Genomic DNA, 20,343 nt, shown 5'->3' on the forward strand with positions numbered 1-20,343 from the left:
TAGGTGATTGGATGTTTATATTATGGCAATACAATAAACATCAATCTTGAACGCTGGCTGTTGCTAAGTGAAATCTCCTTCTCGCTCTCTCTCTCATTCTCTCTCCAATGATGCCAACAACATTTATTTGCTGTGTACTGAATGAACAAAACATGAAAACCTTTCAGAAGCCGATTAATCCGAGTTCCAACAGAATCAGATAAATGGAACGTCGGCCTGGGAATGGGAGGTCATTTAAAGCGTTGAGCAAAAAGAAGGTCGGGTTTTGCAGATTGAATGGAGATGTTCAGTAAGCGGCTACCCAAAGGTCATTATTGAAAGCAGAAAAAAACAGACTGAATCAAATACCTTGCATAATAGAAAAAATCAGCACATTCTGGTTCACCCTGTGTCCCATCTGTCCTTTTCTTGAAGTAGTAATAAAAAGCGAAGTATGCATTGGAATGAAGGCGACAGATTTTGTTCCATTTTCACAAAAGTGGCCTCATATGTTATTGAGTAGACTTTTGACACACAATTTCATGCGGTATTTTTCATACAGGTGAACTCCCGCAGCCGACTTTCTACATGGACCCAGATTCCGGTGCAGTTTCAAACTGGGAAAATGTTGGCATTTCCTGCAAAGGTGACATTCGTTCCAGAGGGGGTACGTTTCTCTTGTACAAAGATCAGAAGCAAAATCCTGTACAGTCTCGTACTGTGACTGGCGATGAGCGGAATGTGACCTTCAACATAAATACCCGAAGCAAAGGCTCTGAGGGAAATTACAGTTGTCGATATCAAACAAAGGTCGCAGGACATTTGAGGCATTCACCATTCAGTAAAGATGTCCCGATTACGGAGACAGGTAGGGACCAACACATTTCAAAACGAGGTTGTGTGTTCTTGTATCTCAATGTCTGTCTCCTTCGCTCGTATCTTGTTAATATAGGTGACCAAAACCTTTTAAATCAAACTGAGATATAAATATTTCGCTGCAAAAGTTAACTGGGGATCGTTTTTTTATCTGCAGGCTTAAGGTTCCCATGTGTTATGCATAGTCTGCAGAGGCTGAACCGCCCCCCCCCCGCCCGCCTGTTATCCAAAAATAATGGTCACGAATTAAAAGCTGGAAGCGTTATTTAACGTTCTTTCTTTATAAGCGTTGAAACGCCAGAGAGCTCCCGAATTTAACTTCCAATCGCTGAGAAATTCCCCAGGACAGAGATCTGAAAGCGGCGGAATCGGATATGCCTCCCGTCTAAATCAGCAGTCGAATTTCTTGCCCATTTTAACTTGGGCAATGCTCCATTTTCTGCATGGTCTGGTGGGCGTGGAAGGCTAACTCGGAGTATCTGAGCCGTCTCCATCCAAGTAAGGAGGTCACAAATTGAATGACATTGACAAGTTAAAGAAGGCGCAATGCAAATTCACAGTGATGCTGCCTGGTATGATGAGATAGAGATATGAAAAATTCCTTCAAATAGACAGGCTAGTTTTATTGGCCCAGATATTCCGATTCCTACGGGTGGGTATGCGCTGTGTACCTGCAGGAGTAAGACCTGCTTTTACCAGGATAAGAGTTCAAAAAAGAAAAAAACATTTCACTGATTTATCATTTTAAAATACTTTTAAAAAAAGATAAGTTTATTTGTAGACCCATAAAGAACTTGGATTATTTTTCTCAATAAATTAATTTTTGTTTAAAATACTTAATTTATTGTAATTTCAAGTCATTTTAAAAATGTGTTTTTAAAAAATATATATTTAAAGTTTTGCCATGATTTTTCATTGATCTCCATTCATATATTTGACAGGTCTTCCTGTCAAACGTATGAATGGAGATTCCCTTCTGTGATTGGCTCCCCAAGGCCCACAAAATCCCAGGGACACTGCGATTGGAAAATGCGGGCCATTATAAAAATGACAATTACAATGGCCCAGAAATTCGGGTCGGGGGCTTCCCGCGGGTGCAAGTCCCCGACCTGCACTTACCGAGCGCACCGGCCATTGAGCTTTGGGCCCACGTGAGATTCTGATCCTGGGCCTCCTCCAACTGCCAGTGTGCAGTGCTTGCGTATGTCAGGGGTGCAGTTAGTTCGATGCGTCCCCTGGGATCATGTGGGCCATGGAGAGCCAATGGTAGCAGGGAATTCTTCATTCATAAGTTTGACAGGAAGAGCTGTCAAACCTATAAATACTATAAGCCCCGAAACATCACTAAAACTTCAAATATTTTGTTTTTAAATCACACTTTTAAAATAACAATAAATTACATAAAATAACTGTGCTGTCTCTCTGTAGCAATTTATGTTAGTTTTCCAGTTAATTCAGGGGTTTGAGTAAGTTGGGTCGATTCCCATTGTGTGCTGCCACCTAGTGGCTATTTGGTACCTAGCAACTGCAGTAAAAGTGCAGTAAAGTGCTGTAAAGCACAGTAAGTGCGGTAAAGTAAACTACAGACCTACAGCGGCACATGCTCTAGGAAGTTGTATTGTTCCCATGCCTGAGTCTTGGATATTATTTGTCTGTAAGTACTTGAGAATGTTATAGATGATTAGTGTACACTGTATGTTGCAGAAAATGTTTAGTTTGTAACTTTTCTCTGTAAGCAAACTTACACAGCTAGCCGTGAAGTGCTCGCTCTCTGTCTAGCTGGTTAACTAGTAGCTGTATTTTGATGCACTATGTACAGGGCTAATTTAAAGAGAATGCCTTCCAGTTTGCTAAATGTATATTCACAGTAAGCTGTGTTTCCACGTGTTTGGTAATTTACATGCCAAATGTACTGTGTTGCTCAGGCGTACCTAAATTTGTGTATGCATATCAGTTATGCGCTTGTATACTAATGTGTGCTTCCATTTCTGTGTTGTTTTTCAGTTTTACAATAAGAATCTTTCAGTAAAGCTTTACAAGAAAAGTCAAGCCTTGTGATTTTTATGGGAAGATATCAAGTTGTTAGCTATCTGTCTAGCTCTGCATAGGAACGCGCTGCGAGGGCAGAAAAGTAAAAAAGACAACAGCACAGCGGGCTCAAGCACAAGGAGATACCACTCAGCTACCATGAGTCTACGCTCAGGAAGACAATATGCCATAGAGGACGTCGACCAGCCAATCGAGAAGCATGAGCCTCTCCGAGCAAATGATGCCAAGTCACAGTCCTCTGAAGCATCCTCTAGATCATCTCGGCGGTCCAGCAGACCGTCGTCATCGACAACTTCTGCAGCCGCCAAAGCACGTGCCAAGGCAAAAGCTGCCCAGGCTCATTTGTCCTTCGCTGAAAACGAAGCTAGTGTGATGAAGCAGAGAGCTGACCTCGACACTTGTGTGATGAAGCAGGGAGCTGACCTCGACGCTAGTGCGATGAAGCAGAGAGCTGACCTCGACGCCAGTCTCCACATTCTCCAAAGCCAGAGAGCTGCCGCTGTCGCTGAAGCTGAAGCCGCAGCTTATGAAGAAGGTGAGGAGAACGAAGGTGGGGAGCCCAGCCATGAAGCATATGTTCTAGAACAGCCCCTCAGTCCAGTGCAACGTACAAGTGAGTATGCCCAACAACACTCCAAATTGTTCTTCAAGGAAACATCCAGGTATCTCGACGCAAAACCAGCTACTCACCACAGTAGCAAACAGCCTGTTTTTGGAGACACTGAGCTTAAAGGAGAAGAAACAAGTAAGACTTACCTGCAGAGACCTCCACAGCACTCGGCCAATCCAGCCAAGCAGTCCTCACCCGAGCCACAAGGTGCACAAGACCTCGCTAGGTACCTTATCCACTGAGAATTGTTAAGTTCAGGCCTTCTAGAATTTGATGACCGTCCTGAAAATTATTGGTCATGGAAAGCGTCCTTCCTGAGTACCACCAAGGACTTGAATCTGTCAGCCAGAGAAGAACTAGACTTGATGACAAAGTGGCTCGGAGCTGAGTCGTCAGAACAGGCGAAGAGAATTCGCTCAGCGCACGTCCGCAATCTCACAGCAGGCCTCAACCTGGTTTGGCAACGTCTCGAAGACTGTTATGGGACACCAGAAGTCATTGAACACGCACTGCTCAAGAAGATTGAGGACTTTCCGAAGCTAACCAACAAAGATAATATCGAGCTCCGAGAACTGGGCGACATTCTCCTCGAACTGGAGTGTGCCAAGGTAGAAGGTTACCTGACCGGCCTCTCGTATTTGGATACAGCTCGTGCGGTAAACCCAATAGTGGAAAAGCTCCCCTACAACCTTCAAGAGAAATGGATAGCTAAGGGATCCAAGTACAAGGAGGACAATGGCGTGGCATTTCCCCCCTTCTCTCTCTTCTCCAGGTTCGTCCAACAACAGGCAAAGGTGAGGAATGATCCAAGTTTCACTTCCTCCACCTCCAGCAGTTACGCTCCTTCGAGAACAGAGAAACCCACAAAGTACAGCAATAAAGCCTCTGTGAGCGTGCACAAAACAGATGTTCCAGCCGAACCCTCAGTCAACCAATCCAGTTCTGCTGGGAATAAAGTGGGTGACCCAGATCGTCAGTGTCCAATACACAAGAAGCCCCACCCACTCAAAAAGTGTCGAAGCTTGAGACAAGCCTATTGATGAGCGCAAATCATACCTGAAAGAGAATCGCATCTGCTTCAGGTGTTGTGGGTCGACTATGCACATGGCAAAAGACTGCAAGGCGACAATCAAGTGCTTTGAGTGCAACAGTGAAAAACACATCGCAGCCCTGCATCCAGGTCCTCCTCCTTCAACCACCGAGAGTGCTGCGGTTGACAAAGAGGATAGCGGGGAGCAAAGCGAAAGCACATCTTCTTCAGTCACCTCCAAGTGTACAGAGGTTTGTGGAAATGCAAGCAGCCCACACTCATGCTCCAAAATCTGCTTGGTTAAAGCATATCCTGCAGGGAGAAAGGAGAAGGCAATCAAAATGTACGCAGTGCTTGATGAGCAAAGTAACTAGTCTCTAAAGAAGAAAGAATTCTTCAATCTCTTTGAAGTCAAGGCCAGCGCAGCTCCGTACATGCTAAAAACCTGTGCAGGGACAACAGAGACTACGGGTAGGAGAGTTGGGAACTTCATGATCGAGTCCATGGATGGGAAACTACAGCTTCCCCTCCCCACCTTAATTGAGTGTGACATGATGCCAGATGATAGGACGGAAATTCCCTCCCCAGAGGTCGCACGCCATCAGCCCCACCTACAGCCAGTTGCCAACAAGATTCCAGCTGTGGACCCAGACGCTCCAATCCTCCTGCTCTTGGGAAGAGACATCTTAAGGGTGCACAAGGTGCGTGAGCAAATCAACGGGCCCCACAATGCTCCTTATGCACAGCGGCTTGACCTGGGATGGGTCCTCGTGGGTGGAGTTTGCCTGGGAACGGTCCACAAACCAGCGGGTGTCGACGTCTATAAAGCAAACGTGTTGCACAATGGTCGCACATCCTTTCTCAGCCCATGCCTAAACAGGATCCAGGTAAAGGAAGACTACGATGGCATGACGCAGCATCATAGGTCAACCTCCTCTGCCTGTGAGGAAGAGGCAGGCCTCACCGTGAGCACAGACAGCCTAGGATGCTCAGTGTTTGAAAGCTCCAAGGATGATGACAAGCCAGCACTATCCATGGACGACAAAGCTTTCCTAACCATCATGGATGAGGAGGTTTACCAGGACGATGGACACAGCTGGGTGGCACCCTTACCATTTCACTCTCCCAGACCCCGTCTTCCGAGAAACAGGGAACAAGCTATGAAGCGCCTCTGCTCACTCAGGAGAACACTGGAGAAAAGGCTAGAAATGAAGGGTCATTACATAGAGTTCATGCAGAAGATGCTGGACAACGACCAAGCCGAGCCTGCTCCACCTCTGGAGGAAGGTAAAGAACACTGGTACCTGCCAACATTCAGTGTGTATCACCCACAAAAGCCAGACCAGTTACGCGTTGTGTTTCATTCAAGTGCTGAATGTAAAGGAGTGTCTCTGAACGATGTACTCCTCAGCGGCCCAAACTTGAACAACACCTTGTTGGGAGTTCTTCTGCGGTTCAGGAAAGAACCTGTAGCCCTGACAGCAGATGTGCAGCAAATGTTTTATTGCTTCGTCGTCCGAGAAGACCACAGGGACTATCTCCGCTACCTGTGGCATGAGGACAACGACATCAACAAGAATGTGGTGGAGTACAGGATGAAGGTCCACGTGTTTGGAAACAGCCCTTCACCTGCTGTGGCTATCTACTGCATGAGGCGAGCCGCTCAGAAAGGTGAGCAAGAATATGGCTCCGATGCGAAGCATTATGTTGAGAGACAGTTCTATGTTGACTATGGTCTTACCTCGGTTACCACACCTGAAGAAGCAATAGATCTCCTGACAAGAACCAGAGCGATGTTGGCAGAGTCCAACCTGAGACTACACAAGGTAGCATCGAACAGTGGACAGGTGATGGAAGCCTTCCCTGCAGAGGACCGTGCCAAGGATCTGAAGGATTTGCACCTTGGAGTGGATCCTCTCCCCCTTCAACGGAGCCTGGGGCTCTCCTGGAACCTGGAAACAGACAGCTTCACATTCCTGGTGTCCCGTGAAGGAAGGCCATTCACACGGAGAGGTGTCCTGTCTACAGTCAACAGTTTGTACGACCTTTGGGGTTCGTAGCTCCCATAACAATGCAAGGAAAAGCATTAGTACGGGAACTCTCATCGGATCAGAGTGAGTGGGATGCTCCACTCCTCCCAGAAAAAGTAGCAAAATGGAACCTATGGAAGGAGTCCTTGAAGGCTCTCGAAGACCAGCACATAGAGAGGTGTAACATTCCAGGCTCGCTGTCTTCAACACAGAGAAGAGAGCTGTGCATCTTCTCAGACGCTTCCACAGTAGCAATAGGAGCTGTGGCCTACTTGAGAGCAGCTGACACCGATGGGAAATACCATGTGGGATTCGTTATGGGGAAGTCCAAGTTGGCCCCTCGGCCAGCCCAAACCATTCCACGTCTCGAGCTTTGTGCAGCTGTGTTGGCTGTTCAACTGTATGAGTTGATCAGAGACGAGATTGACATCGATGTGGGCACCGTCAAGTTCTTCACGGACAGCAAGATTGTACTTGGTTACATCCACAACTCCACAAGAAGGTTTTATGTGTATGTTTCCAAACGGGTGACTAGTATCAGACGATCCACTCACCCTGACCAGTGGTGCTATGTCTCCACAGACCTGAACCCTGCAGACCATGCTACCAGGTCTATACCAGCAGCACACCTACAGCAAAGCAGTTGGTTCTCGGGCCACTCTTTCCTGTCTAATGTCAACACAGAGGAGACTCCTGAGTCCAATCCCTTCACCCTTGTGGAGTCTGAAGCTGATACTGAGATTCGGCCTGAAGTTACGACCCTGGTCACCAAAGCCTCAGAAGCTCAGTTGGGCTCACAACGCTTCGAGCGATTCTCAAGCTGGAGAACACTCTGCCGAACCACAGCCCGACTCATTCATGTAGCAGCATCCTTCAAGGGGAATTCGGACAACATAGAACACAAAGGATGGAAATGTTCTAAAGAAGTATCAAGCACAAGTGAGCTTTCACAAGCCAAAGGTGTGATCATTCGCTCTGTCCAGCATGATGTCTTCAAGGAGGAATTCAAATGTCTTGAAGAGGGACAGACATTCCCCAAGCAAAGCCCACTTAAAAAGCTCAACCCAGTTACAGATGTAGATGGTTTGCTTCGGGTCGGAGGGCGCATATAATCCGCAGACTTGTCAAGAGAAGAAAAGCACCCTCTGATCATCCCGCGCACCCATCACATTGCCACACTACTCGTGAGATACAATCATGAGCAAGTGGCTCACCAAGGACGACACATAACAGAAGGAGCTATCCGAGCAGCCGGATACTCGATAATCGGGAGCAAGCGTCTGGTTTCTTCCGTTATCCACAAGTGTGTTACCTGCCGCAAGCTATGAGGGAGGTTAGAGGACCAAAAGATGGCAGACTTGCTCGCTGACAGACTCACTCCAGAGCCTCCATTCACCAGCGTGGGCCTTGACGTCTTTGGGCCATGGACCATCATGACGCGTCGCACAAGAGGAGGCAGTGCAGGCAGCAAGCGCTGGGCGGTGCTCTTTACGTGCATGTCTACCAGAGCTGTGCACATTGAGCTGATCGAATCCATGTCAACAGACAGCTTTATCAATGCACTGAGGAGGTTTTTCTCAATCCGTGGTCCAGCCAAACTTCTCCGCTCTGACAGAGGGACTAACTTCGTGGGTGCCTATAAGGAGTTGGACATCCACACGGACGATGCAGCAGTAGGAAGCTACCTCCAAAAGAAAGGATGCACGTGGGTGTTTAACCCCCTGCATTCATCCCACATGGGTGGTTCATGGGAGAGGCTCATCGGTGTTGCCAGGCATATTCTGGATGCTATGCTGCTTTGGACGGGACCAACTTGTCTCACACACGACGTCTTAAGCACTCTCATGGCTGAAGTCATGGCGATCATGAATGCAAGACCCCTGGTGACGGTGTCCACCGACCCAGACATGCCTGCAGTCCTCAGCCCAACGATGCTCCTGACTCATAAGATGAGTGCTATTTCAGCCCCCTCTGGAAACTTTGACATGGCTGAGCTGCACAGGAAGCAGTGGAAGCAAGTCCAGTGTCTTGCAGACACTTTTTGGAAGAGATGGAGAGGAGAGTATTTGTCCACCCTACAGAGCCGTAGGAAATGGACAGAAGACAAGCCAAATGTCAAAGTGAGAGATGTTGTCTTGCTGAAAGACAGCCAAGCACACATAAATGAATGGCCAGTGGGACTGGTTGTCAAAACTCTGCTGAGCAAGGACAAGAGGGTCCGTAAGGTGGAGGTGAAGATTGTCAAGGAGGGGACTGTCAAAGTGTTTCTGAGGCCAGTCTCAGAGACCGTAGTCCTCCTTTCTGAAGAAACCTAGAGAACGGATTCTGAGTATGTTTGCAGCCAAAGGACGTTTTCTTTAGGTTTATTTTGTATCTGTAGTGGTGCAATGGAATTGTACCAAGCGGGGAGTGTGCTGTCTCTCTGTAGCAATTTATGTTAGTTTTCCAGTTAATTCAGGGGTTTGAGTAAGTTGGGTCGATTCCCATTGTGTGCTGCCACCTAGTGGCTATTTGGTACCTAGCAACTGCAGTAAAAGTGCAGTAAAGTGCTGTAAAACACAGTAAGTGCAGTAAAGTAAACTACAGACCTACAGCGGCACATGCTCTGGGAAGTTGTATTGTTCCCATGCCTGAGTCTTGGATATTATTTGTCTGTAAGTACTTGAGAATGTTATAGATGATTAGTTTACACTGTATGTTGCAGAAAATGTTTAGTTTGTAACTTTTCTCTGTAAGCATACTTACACAGCTAGCCGTGAAGTGCTCGCTCTCTGTCTAGCTGGTTAACTAGTAGCTGTATTTTGATGCACTATGTACAGGGCTAATTTAAAGAGAATGCCTTCCAGTTTGCTAAATGTATATTCACAGTAAGCTGTGTTTCCACGTGTTTGGTAATTTACATGCCAAATGTACTGTGTTGCTCAGGCGTACCTAAATTTGTGTATGCATATCAGTTATGTGCTTGTATACTAATGTGTGCTTCCATTTCTGTGTTGTATTTCAGTTTTACAATAAGAATCTTTCAGTAAAGCTTTACAAGAAAAGTCAAGCCTTGTGATTTTTATGGGAAGATATCAAGTTGTTAGCTATCTGTCTAGCTCTGCATAGGAATGTGCTGCGAGGGCAGAAAAATAACTTTTTTAAACAATAATTTAATTTTTGAAAAAATTAATTACATTTTCTAACGGGGCTAAAAATAAACTTACCTTTCTTTAAAGTATTTTAAAATAATAAACCTGTTGAAAAAATATTTTAATTGTAATTAATTCACCACTTACCTTGTTAAAATCAGGCCTTGCATCTGCTTTTAAAAGTTTAACTTCTGGAGACTTACCCTCCCGGAGAAACCTGCAAAAAAAATGTAAGTTCGATGCGCACGCGCTGCCTCTCCAGCGCACGCATTCCATCTGTGAAACCCTTCCTTTAAGGGAACGGAAGTTCCGGTTTCTCGTGCATGTGCAGTGCATGAACGAAATCGGCACTTCCATTGGGCCTATGGGTGAGTACCCCGTGCGTACTCATCCGTGGGGACCCGAATTTCTGGGCCTATGTTTTTTAAATTATGAAAGCACGGAAGTTGGCTTCTATGATAATTTAAAATCATGATAGAAGCAAACTAGTGTCAATAGTTAGGGGTCTATAAGGAAGTGTAGTAAATACAATATTAGAGGGGAGAAAGCAGGAAAAGTCCCTCTATACAGAGAGATGTGAGGATATGGGGCTTAGAAATTTGACTCAGGCATTGACGCAGAACGGGCGCCATATTGGCGGTATCAGTCGGCAATGGAATTGAATATCATGAGCTTCATATAACGGATGGCCGATCTGATATCGCTGATCCTGCACCACCGCCCGAGTGGAATTTCGAGCGCAATGTAACTGGATTTCAAACGGGGCGTAAAATAAGCGAACAGTGCCATACTGACGTTTTCTTTGAATTTTCCGCCCATGTTCAATTTCACCCCCATATAATCATACTCACGTCAAATGAACTTAATTTCGGGCGTGAGGTAAAATGTGTCACTGACGCAAAGCAGTCAGTCAAGCAGAGAATATCATCTAGTGCCCTTTTATGCACTGGACATTCAGCTGGAAGTAAATGCTGACATTTCTTGTGTGCTGATGAAATCTTAGCAATCTTCCATCTTTCTATCTCTGTATAGATGCAGATAACAGTTTATTGCTCAACATTGGTCTGGGATGTGCTGCTGGGACCATCGTTTTACTGGTTGTGGCGTTGACCTGGTTCTTGCTTGTGAAGAGAAGTAAGTGATCGTGGGGGAAAAAAAGTACAAATTTTCACGTGAACTAAGATCATCGAAAAACTGGTCGGGCCTTGCAAACAGCCTGCAAACCCAGTCCAGCATTAACATTGTGAAAGGTGATGGTAAGGCAAATGTAGAAGAGTTCTGACTGCATGCTTTGGAAAGGCTTCTCTGCCTAGTCGGATCATTGGAAAATATTGGCCCGGATATTGCGGGGCTGATGACGGCATATGCACAGTGTACACACCATCGGGAAGCCCCCAGAATGGCCCCGCAAGTTCCAGGTTTTGGCATAACGCTGCCCGTGCATGGTAAACTGGAATTTGGTACCTGTCCAGGTGATCATCGCATGCACCATAATTAAAACTCTATTGCTGGAGCAGATTTGGATTTGACTATCTCGGGATTAAAAAGAAACTGTGCGCATACGGGGTCCAGAATTGCTCTCTTTTTCTTTCACATGGTAGATATTTATTACATGCCCTTGCAATGAAAAAAAAAAATCCCATTGCTGATCTACAGTCCTGTCTGTCAAGCTGTCTTTCCACCTTGCCTCAACCCGCTTACTCAACTATGCATAAACCTTTTCTCTCTCTATTTGGACCTGAAACCCTGTCATTTGTTGGTCACTACTCCTGAGATGACTCACCTACTTCAGTGAGTGCCCAGGAAAACACTGACGCCTGGTAAAAGCAGGCACTGGGCCTGCTTTTACCAGCATAAGTGTAAAAATAGATGTTAAATTACATTTTCTAAATGATAAAAATATACAAAAACCTTTAAAGTTAGTTCATCTAAATTTTGGCCTGGATTAAAATTATTTTTCGGACAATTCAATATTTATTTTAAATGCTTAATTTGGAGCTTTTAATTAATTTTGAACATGAGAATATTTATTTTTATTAGAATTGTGTAAATTACTTATTTATTTGGGGATTTCTCATTTGCTTATGGAGATTCTCCCTTCTAATGTGTTTACATATGATTACATAGGATATACGGCAAAGTAACAGGCCATTCGGCCCAACCAGCCCATGCCGGCGTTTATGCTCCACTCGAGCCTCCTCCCATCTTTCCTCACCTAACTCTATCAGCGTAACCCTCTATTCACTTCTCCCTCATATGCTTGTCCAGCCTCCCTGAAATACATCTATACTATTCGCTTCAACCACTCCCTGTGGTAGCGAGTTCCACATTCTCATCACTCTCTGGGTAAAGAAGTTTCTCCTGACTTCCCAATTGGATTTCTTGGTGACTATCTTATATTGATGGCCTCTGGTTATGCTCTTCCCCACAAGTGGAAACATTCTCTCTATATCCACTCTATCGAAACCTTTCATAATTTAAAGACCTTTATTCGGTCACCCCTCAGCCTTCTTTTTTCAAGAGAAAAGAGACCCAGCCTGTTCATCCTTTCCTGATAGGTATACCCTCACATTTCTGGTTTCATCCTTGTAAATCTTCTCTTGCACCCTCTCCAGTGCCTCTATATCCTTTTTATAATATGGCGAAAGAACTGTACACAGTACTCCAAGTGGGAGTGGGCCTTTGGTGTAACGGTAGCATCCCCGCCGCTGGGACAGAAGGTGTAGGGTTTCGAACCCCGCTCCAGACAGTCCCGGCAAGTGGAGTCGGAGCTCTGGCTCTAAATTCTGGGTTGACATCCAGCGGGATACTTGCGTCCGTGGGTGTGGGTGCCCCCCCCTCATATGGGTTGTGGGAGCCCGTAAAACCCTCCCGCCATAGGACTAACCACCCGAATGGCTGGTACGAAGATGGTTATGGTCATGGAAGGAGCGTTAATTGCGGCCATAAATCCTTCAACCACTTCATACTGTTCCCCAAAGGGAACAGTGTGAAGACACCTACGACGACGACCCCAAGTATGGTCTAACCAAGGTTCAATACAGGTTTAGCATAACTTCCCTTCATTTCAATTCTATCCCTCTAGAAATAAACCGTAGTGCTTGGTTTGCTTTTTTTTATTGCCTTGCTAACCTGTGTCGCAACTTTTACAGATTTGTGTATTTGTACTCCTAGCTCCCGTTATTCCTCTACATGACATAGCCTCGTATCCTTCAAGTGATAAGTGACCTCCCTCCCAAAATGTAATACATCACATTTTTCCGTGTTGAAATTCATGTGCCAATTATATGCCCATTCTCCAAGTTTTTTAATGTCCTCCTGTAACTTGTTGCAGTCCTCCTCAGTATTGACTTTCCCCCCCAATTTGGTGTCATCCACAAACTTAGAAATTGTGTTTCTGATTCCAAAGTCTAAATCGTTAATGTAAATTGTGAACAGCAGTGGTCCCAGCACTGATCCGTGTGGAACACCACTACCCAGCTTCTGCCACTGTGAATAGCTACCCTTTACCCTTCATAGTGTCAGCTGTGGTTCAGTTCGCCTGAGTCCGAAGTTTGTGGGTTCAAGTCCCACTTCAGAAGCTTGAGCGCAAAAATCCAGGCTGACAGTCCTCAGTGCAGTGCTGAAGAAGTGCTGCACTGTCGGAGGTGCCGTCTTTCAGATGAGATATTAAACCAAGTCTGCCCTCTCAGGTGGATGGAAAAAATCCCGTAGCCACTATAGAGACATAGAAACATGGAGTAGGCCATTCAGCCTTTCGAGCCTTCTCCACCATTCAATATGATCATAGTTGATCCTCTATCTCAATACCATATTCCCATACCCCTTGATGCCTTTTGTGTATAGAAATCTATCTATCTCCTTCTTAAATAGAGTCAGTGACTTGTCCTCCACAGCCTTCTGTGGTAGAGAATTCCACAGGTTCACCACCCTCTGTGTGAAGAAATTTCTCCTCATCTCAGTCCTAAACGTCCTACTCCATATCCTGAGACTGTGACCCCTCGTTCTAGACACACCTGCCATTCTCAGCAGCTACACGTTATTCCTGCTCCAAGCTTTCTGTCCTGAAGACAGCCAGCAATCCATTCTGCTACTTGTCCCCTGAGTCCGCATTCTCCGACCTTGTTCATCAGTCTATTATGGGGTGTTGATCTGGCTCACGTGTATCAAGGGACGCTTCCTAACTGCTTGCCTAACTGGGATCCGTGGGCCTTCATGCAGCCTAAGGACGCAACAACTCCGATGCCCGTGACAGAAGAACATAATAAGTAAGAGCAGGAGTAAGCCAAACGGCCCCTAGAGTCTTCTCCGCCATTCAAAAAGATCATGGCTGATCATCGACCTCTACTCCACTTCCCTGCCCAATCTCCATATCCCTTGATTCCACTAGAGTCCAAATATCTATCGATCTCGGCCTTGAATATACTCAAAGACTCAGCATTCACAGCCCTCTGGGGCAGAGAATTCCAAAGATTCACAACCCTCTGAGTGAAGAAATTCCTCCTCATCTCAGTCTTAAATGGCCGACCCCTTATCCTGAGACTATGCCCCATAGTTCTAGACTCCCCAGCCAGGGGAAACAACCTCTCAGAATCTACCCTGTCAATCCCCCTCAGTATCTTAAATGTTTCAATGAGATCACCTCTCATTCTTCTAAACTCCAGAGAATATCGGCCCATTCTACACAATCTCTCACCATAGGCAGCCCTCTCATCCCAGGAATCAATCGAGTGAACCTTCGATCCACCACCTCCAAGGCAAGTATATCCTTCCTGAGAGCCAGCAGGTACTTTTGGATTTATTTTTCGGGTCGGAGGCGTACTCCGGAGGTACACTTCCAACCGCAAATTTAGACCCAATACTATTTAAGGTGGTAATAGCTTCCGACTTTGCTGTCAATATTTTGGGGTAGGAAGAGACAAATTTCTAGACCTATAACAGCAAGCAGTTCGCGTTGTTGCTGAGGTAAACAAGTAGAGGAAACTGTTTTTTTCTTTCCCATTCCATATTTTCTTGCACCTTTTGTGCATATGCACATCTCCATTCCTTGATTTCTTCTGGGAAGGGTGCATATTAAACAATTGAATCTACTTCACTTGTATTAATATTGAACAGTGGAAATTTTGATAGTTTGTGTCACTTTATTGCGAAATTTAACATAGTGATTTATATGTTCCCATTGTTACCTTGCAGGACAATTAAGAAGGCAAAATATTGAGAGGTGAGAATACCATGAGACACGCTTTATTTTGATACTCATATTTTTATGCAAATTATGCAATTATACTTTAATCACTCAAGTTCATTGCATCTTAGGAAATGGTGCAGAGACTAAGCATTAATTTGGGGCTATATTTAGGATAATATAACATTTCTGTGTATGTTACAGAAGGGCGGCCTCTGCAGGTGGAGTCACAAGTCACGAAGACGCTGATAACACGTGTAAGTGCGGTGTTGCTTTAATGAATAAGGTTAAATATAATGGGCCAAAATTTGCCATGGAAATGTACAGCACGTTCGGAATTTCCACATGCGAATGCAGGTGCACAACATCACGAAATTGCTATCTGTTCCGTTCTGACTTGACAGATAATTTGCACCGATGGGGATATTGTAAGTACTGACAAAAGAGTAGGGCTAATTGCTCAGCAACATTACAATTTTAACAGCTTATGCAAACAGGCGCAGGGCCTGATGCACACCGCCTGACAATTCCAAGTATTTCTAAAAGCTATATGTGGCCGGAAATTGAAGCATTTTCAGATTTTGCCCAGCCAATGTTTCTAATGTCCGCGAAAAGCTCGGAGGAAGTGCTTGGTACATTCAGCTAAGTGCGCATTGCGTTCGGAGTAGTTACGCCGCCGACCGTAAGATCCAGGTCAATATGATTCTAGGCGACGCTAACAGCGACAGACATCTTAATAGCTTAATTTGTAATACTCGTACCTGGATCGGCTTTTAGTTATTAATGCACTGGTGTAACTAATATGGAATTAAAAACGCAAAATAATACCCTGCATACGATTGAATTAGATAAAATGCGGGTGAAATTTGACATGGGCCTGGAAACAAACAGGCGGATTCGCATTTTTTTTTATTAGTTTATGGGATCAGGGCATTGCTGGCAATGCCAGCATTTATTGCCCATCCCTAGTTGCCCTTGAGATGCTGGTGGTGAGCCGCCTTCTTGAACCGCTGCAGTCCCGTGTGGTGAAGGTGCTCCCACAGAGCTGTTAGGGTGGGAGTTCCAGGATTTTGACCCAGTGACGATGTATCATCGGCGATATACTTCTAAGTCAGGATGGTGTGTGACTTGGAGGGGAACTTGGACCTGGTGGTGTTCCCATGCGCCTGCTGCCCTTGTCCTTCTAGGTGGAAGAGGTCGCGGGTTTGGGAGGTGCTGCCGAAGAAGCCTTGGCGAGTTGCTGCAGTGCACACTGCAGCCACGGTACGCTGGTGGTGGAGGGAGTGAATGTTTAAGGTGGTGGATGAGGTGCCAATCAAGGGGCTGATTTGTCCTGGATGGTGTTGAACTTCTTGAGTGTTGTTGGAGCTGCACTCATCCAGGCAAGTGGAGAGCATTCCATCACACTCCTGACTTGTGCCTTGTCGATGGTGGAAAGGCTTTGGGGAGTCAGGAGTTGAGAAACTCGCCACAGAATATTTAGCCTCTGACCTGCTCTTGATGCCAGAGTATTTATGTGGCTGGTCCGGTTAAGTTTTTGGTTAATTGTGACCCCCAGGATGTTGATAGTGGGGGATTCAGCGACGGTAATGCCGTTGAATGTCAACAGTTGTACGACACCTCCGATTCCAATCTATTCAAGTTAATGGATCTGAATGACGACTTGAGTGGATTACAGATGACAGGAGTGATAAAGCCTTTTTTATGTCCCACCCATGTACAAATTTGTCCCCCAAATATGTGAATCAATTAATAATGTCGTGGAGTCAAATTTAGCTCTTTGGAGCCTGGCTACGCGGCATCATCTGAACGGGGTGGAAAAGGTACTAGCTCCATGGAAGGGACGCATGCCTACATAAGAACACAATAACATAATAAACAGGAGCGGGTTTAGGCAATTCGGCCCCTGAGCCTTCTCTGCCTGTCCATGAGATCATGGCTGATCATCGACCTCAACTCCACTTTCCCGCCAGATCTCCATCTCCCTTGATTCCCCTAGATTCCAAAAATGTACCTATTTCAGCCTTGATTATAATCTACGACTGAGCATCCGCAGCCCTCTGGGGTAGAGAATTCATAGATTCAAAACAGTCAGAGTGAAGATTTCCTCCGCATTTTGTCTTAAATGGCCGACCCGTTATCCTGAGGCTATGCCCACTAGTTCCAGACACTCCAGCCAGGCAAAATATCCTCTCAGCATCTACCCTTTTAATCCCCTTCAGAATCTTGTATGCTTCAATGAGATCACCTCTCATTCTTCTAAACTCCAGAAATATAGGCCCATTCTACACAATCCTTCATCATAGGACAGCCCTTTCATCCCAGGAATCAATCTAGTGAACCTTCGTTGCACCGCCTCCAAGGGAAGTATATCCTTCCTCAGATAAGGAGACCAAAACTGTGCACAGTACTCCAGGTGTGGTCTCCCAAGGCCCTGTACAATTGTAGCAAGACGTCCTTACTCTTATAGTCCAACCCGCCTTGCAATAAAGGCCGACATGCCATTTCCATTACATATTGCTTGTTGTACCTTTATGCTAGTTCTTTGTGTTCCTTGCACGTGGACACCCAAATCTTTCTGAACACCAACATTTGAAAGTTTCTCATCGTTAATAAAATAATGTTTTTCTATTCTTCCTACCAAAGTAAATAACCTCACATTTCCCTACATTATAGTTGGTCTGCCACCTTAATGCCCACTGAATTAATCTATCTGTATCCCTCTGCAGACTCTGTTAGTTCTCCTCACAGTTTACTGTCCCACCTTGCATTGTATTGTGATCAATTTTGGATACATTTAAGAAAATAAGAACATAAGAAATAGGAGCAGGAGTAGGCCAATCAGCCCCTCGAGCCTGCTCCACCATTCAATAAGATTATGGCTGATCTGACCCTAACCTCAAATCTACTATCACTCTCCATCACACCCGAACCCATGTGATCTCCCGGGAGAGGAGGAAAACCAGATAAAAAAACCCAATGGCCAACTTGGGAGAAAAAAATCTGGGAAATTCCTCTCCGAACCATCTAGGCGATCGAAACTCACCCAGGAGATCACTCTGTCCCTGTATTTCCTACAGTACTTACCTTCTGTAAAAGGTGATCTCCACGCCAGCCAGGAAGAGGCCCAATTTATTCCTGAAGGACACCTAGCTGGCAGCCTGTTCGATGTCTCCACTAATCCCTGTGAATAGAACCATCTCCTGAAATCTAACACAGAATTAAAACACAAGAAGTAGGAGAAGGACCAGGCTACACGGCCCCTGGGCCCGCTCCGCTACCCACAGGGCCATGACCGTTCCGAACCTAGATTCATGTCCAATTTCCTGCCCGCTCCCCGTAACCCCTAATTCCCTTTACTTCTAGGAAACTGTCTATTTCTGTTTTAAATTTATTTAATGATGTAGCTTCCACAGCTTTCTGGGGCGTCAAATTCCACAGACCTACTACCCTCGAGTGAAGAAGTTTCTCCTCATCTCAGTTTTAAAAGAGCAGCCCCTTATTCTAAGATTATGCCCCCTAGTTCTAGTTTCACCCATTATTGGTAACATCCTCACCGCATCCACCCATTCAAGCCCGTTCACAATCTTATATGTTTCAATAAGATCGCCTCTCATTCTTCTGAACTCCAATGAGTAGAGTCCCAAGCTACTCAACCTCTCCTCATATGTCCACCCCCTCATGCCCGGGATTAACCGAGTGAGCGCTCTTTGTACTGACTCGAGAGCAGGTATGTCTTTTCTTAAGTAAGGACACCAAAATTGTATGCAGTATTCCAGGTGCGGTCTCACCAATACCTTGTACAACTGCAGCAATACCTCCCTGTTTTTATATTCTATCCCCCTAGCAATAAATGCCAAAATTCCATTGGCCTTCTTGATCACTTGCTGCACCTGCATACTAATTTTTGAGTTTCGTGCACCAAGACCCCCAGATCCCTTTGTACTACAGTACTTTCCAGTTTCTTGCCATTAAGATAATAACGTGCTCTATGATTTTTCCTGCCAAAGTGCATAACCTCACACTTTCCAGTATTGTATTCCAACTGCCAATTCTCTGCCCACTTACTTAGCCTGTCTCTGTCCCTTTGCAGTTTTTTTATGTCCTCCTCACTCACTACTTTCCTTCCCATCTTTGTATCATCTGCAAACTTTGATATGTTACACTCGGTCCCCTCCTCCAAATCGTTAATATAGATTGTAAAGAGTTGGGTACCCAGCACTGACCCCTGCGGAACACCACTACTTACTGAATGCCGGTCTGTGAATGAACCATTTATCCCAACTCTCTGCTTTCTGTTAGATAGCCAATCCTCCACCCATGCCAGAATATTACCGCCAATCCCGTGATTTTTTATCTTGAGCAATAATCTTTTGTATGGCACCTTGTCAAATGCCTTTTGGAAGTCTAAATACACTATGTCCACTGGTTCCCCTTTATCCACCCTGTATGTTACTTCCTCAAAGAACTCAAGCAAATTTGTCAGACATGACTTCCCCTTCATAAAACCATGCTGACTTTGTCCTATTAAATTATGTTTATATAAATATCCCATTAATGTCTCCTTAATAATTGACTCTAAAATTTTACCAACCACAGATGTTAGGCTAACAGGTCTATAGTTTCCAGCCTTCTGCCTACTACCCTTTTTAAATAATGGTGTTACATTAGCAGTTTTCCAATCTGCGGGGACCTTTGCTGAGTCCAGGGAGTTTTGGAAAACTATTACCAATGCATCCACAATCCCTACCACCACTTCCCTCAAGACCCTAGGATGTAAGCCATCAGGTCCAGGGGATTTATCTGCCTTGAGTCCCATTATTTTAACGAGTACCACTTCCTTCGTGATTTTAATCGTATTTAGCTCCTCCCCCACTAGAGCCCCCTGTTTGTCCAGTTTTGGGATATTCTTAGTGTCCTCTACCTTAAAGACTGATACAAAATATTTGTTCAGCGTTTTTGCCATCTCCATGTTTCCCACCATGAATTTCCTGGTCTCATCCTCTAAGGGACCAACATTTACTTTAGCCACCCTTTTTCTTTTTATATAACTATAGAAACTTTTGCTATCTGTTTTTATATTTTTTGCTAATTTACTTTCATAATCTATATTCCCTTTCTTAATCAATCTTTTAGTTAATTTTTGCTGTCTTTTAAAGACTTCCCAATCTTCTATCCTCCCACTTGATTTGGTTACCTTATATGTCCTTGTTTTTAGTTGGATACTATCCTTAATTACCTTACTTAGCCACGGATGGCTATCTTTTCTTTTACACCCTTTTTTCCTCAGTGGAATATATATTTTTTGGAAGTTGTAAAATAACTCTTTAAATGTACACCACTGATCATGTACCGTCTTACCCTTTAATCTATTTTCCCAGTCCACTCTAATCAATTCCGCTCTCATACCTGCATAGTCTCCTTTATTCAAGCTCAGCACGCTTGTTTGAGAT

The 20,343-nt window shown here is 45.0% G+C and overlaps 1 protein-coding gene across 1 annotated transcript in view; it reads left to right on the top strand.

The window, feature by feature from the left end:
- Nucleotides 1-20,343, top strand: part of LOC147085080 (T-cell-interacting, activating receptor on myeloid cells protein 1-like) — a 31,700-nt gene that overhangs the window by 7,864 nt on the left and 3,493 nt on the right. The window contains exons 3-6 of the mRNA XM_085979425.1: nt 542-847; nt 10,738-10,839; nt 14,899-14,926; nt 15,095-15,147. Of these exons, the coding sequence (XP_085835551.1) occupies nt 542-847; nt 10,738-10,839; nt 14,899-14,926; nt 15,095-15,147 (489 nt within the window). The remainder of the gene's footprint in view (nt 1-541; nt 848-10,737; nt 10,840-14,898; nt 14,927-15,094; nt 15,148-20,343) is intronic.

Source organism: Somniosus microcephalus, unplaced genomic scaffold, assembly GCF_052327205.1.
Source record: "Somniosus microcephalus isolate GS21.2 unplaced genomic scaffold, FLI_Smic_1.0 unresolved_chr9, whole genome shotgun sequence".
NCBI lineage: Eukaryota > Metazoa > Chordata > Chondrichthyes > Squaliformes > Somniosidae > Somniosus > Somniosus microcephalus.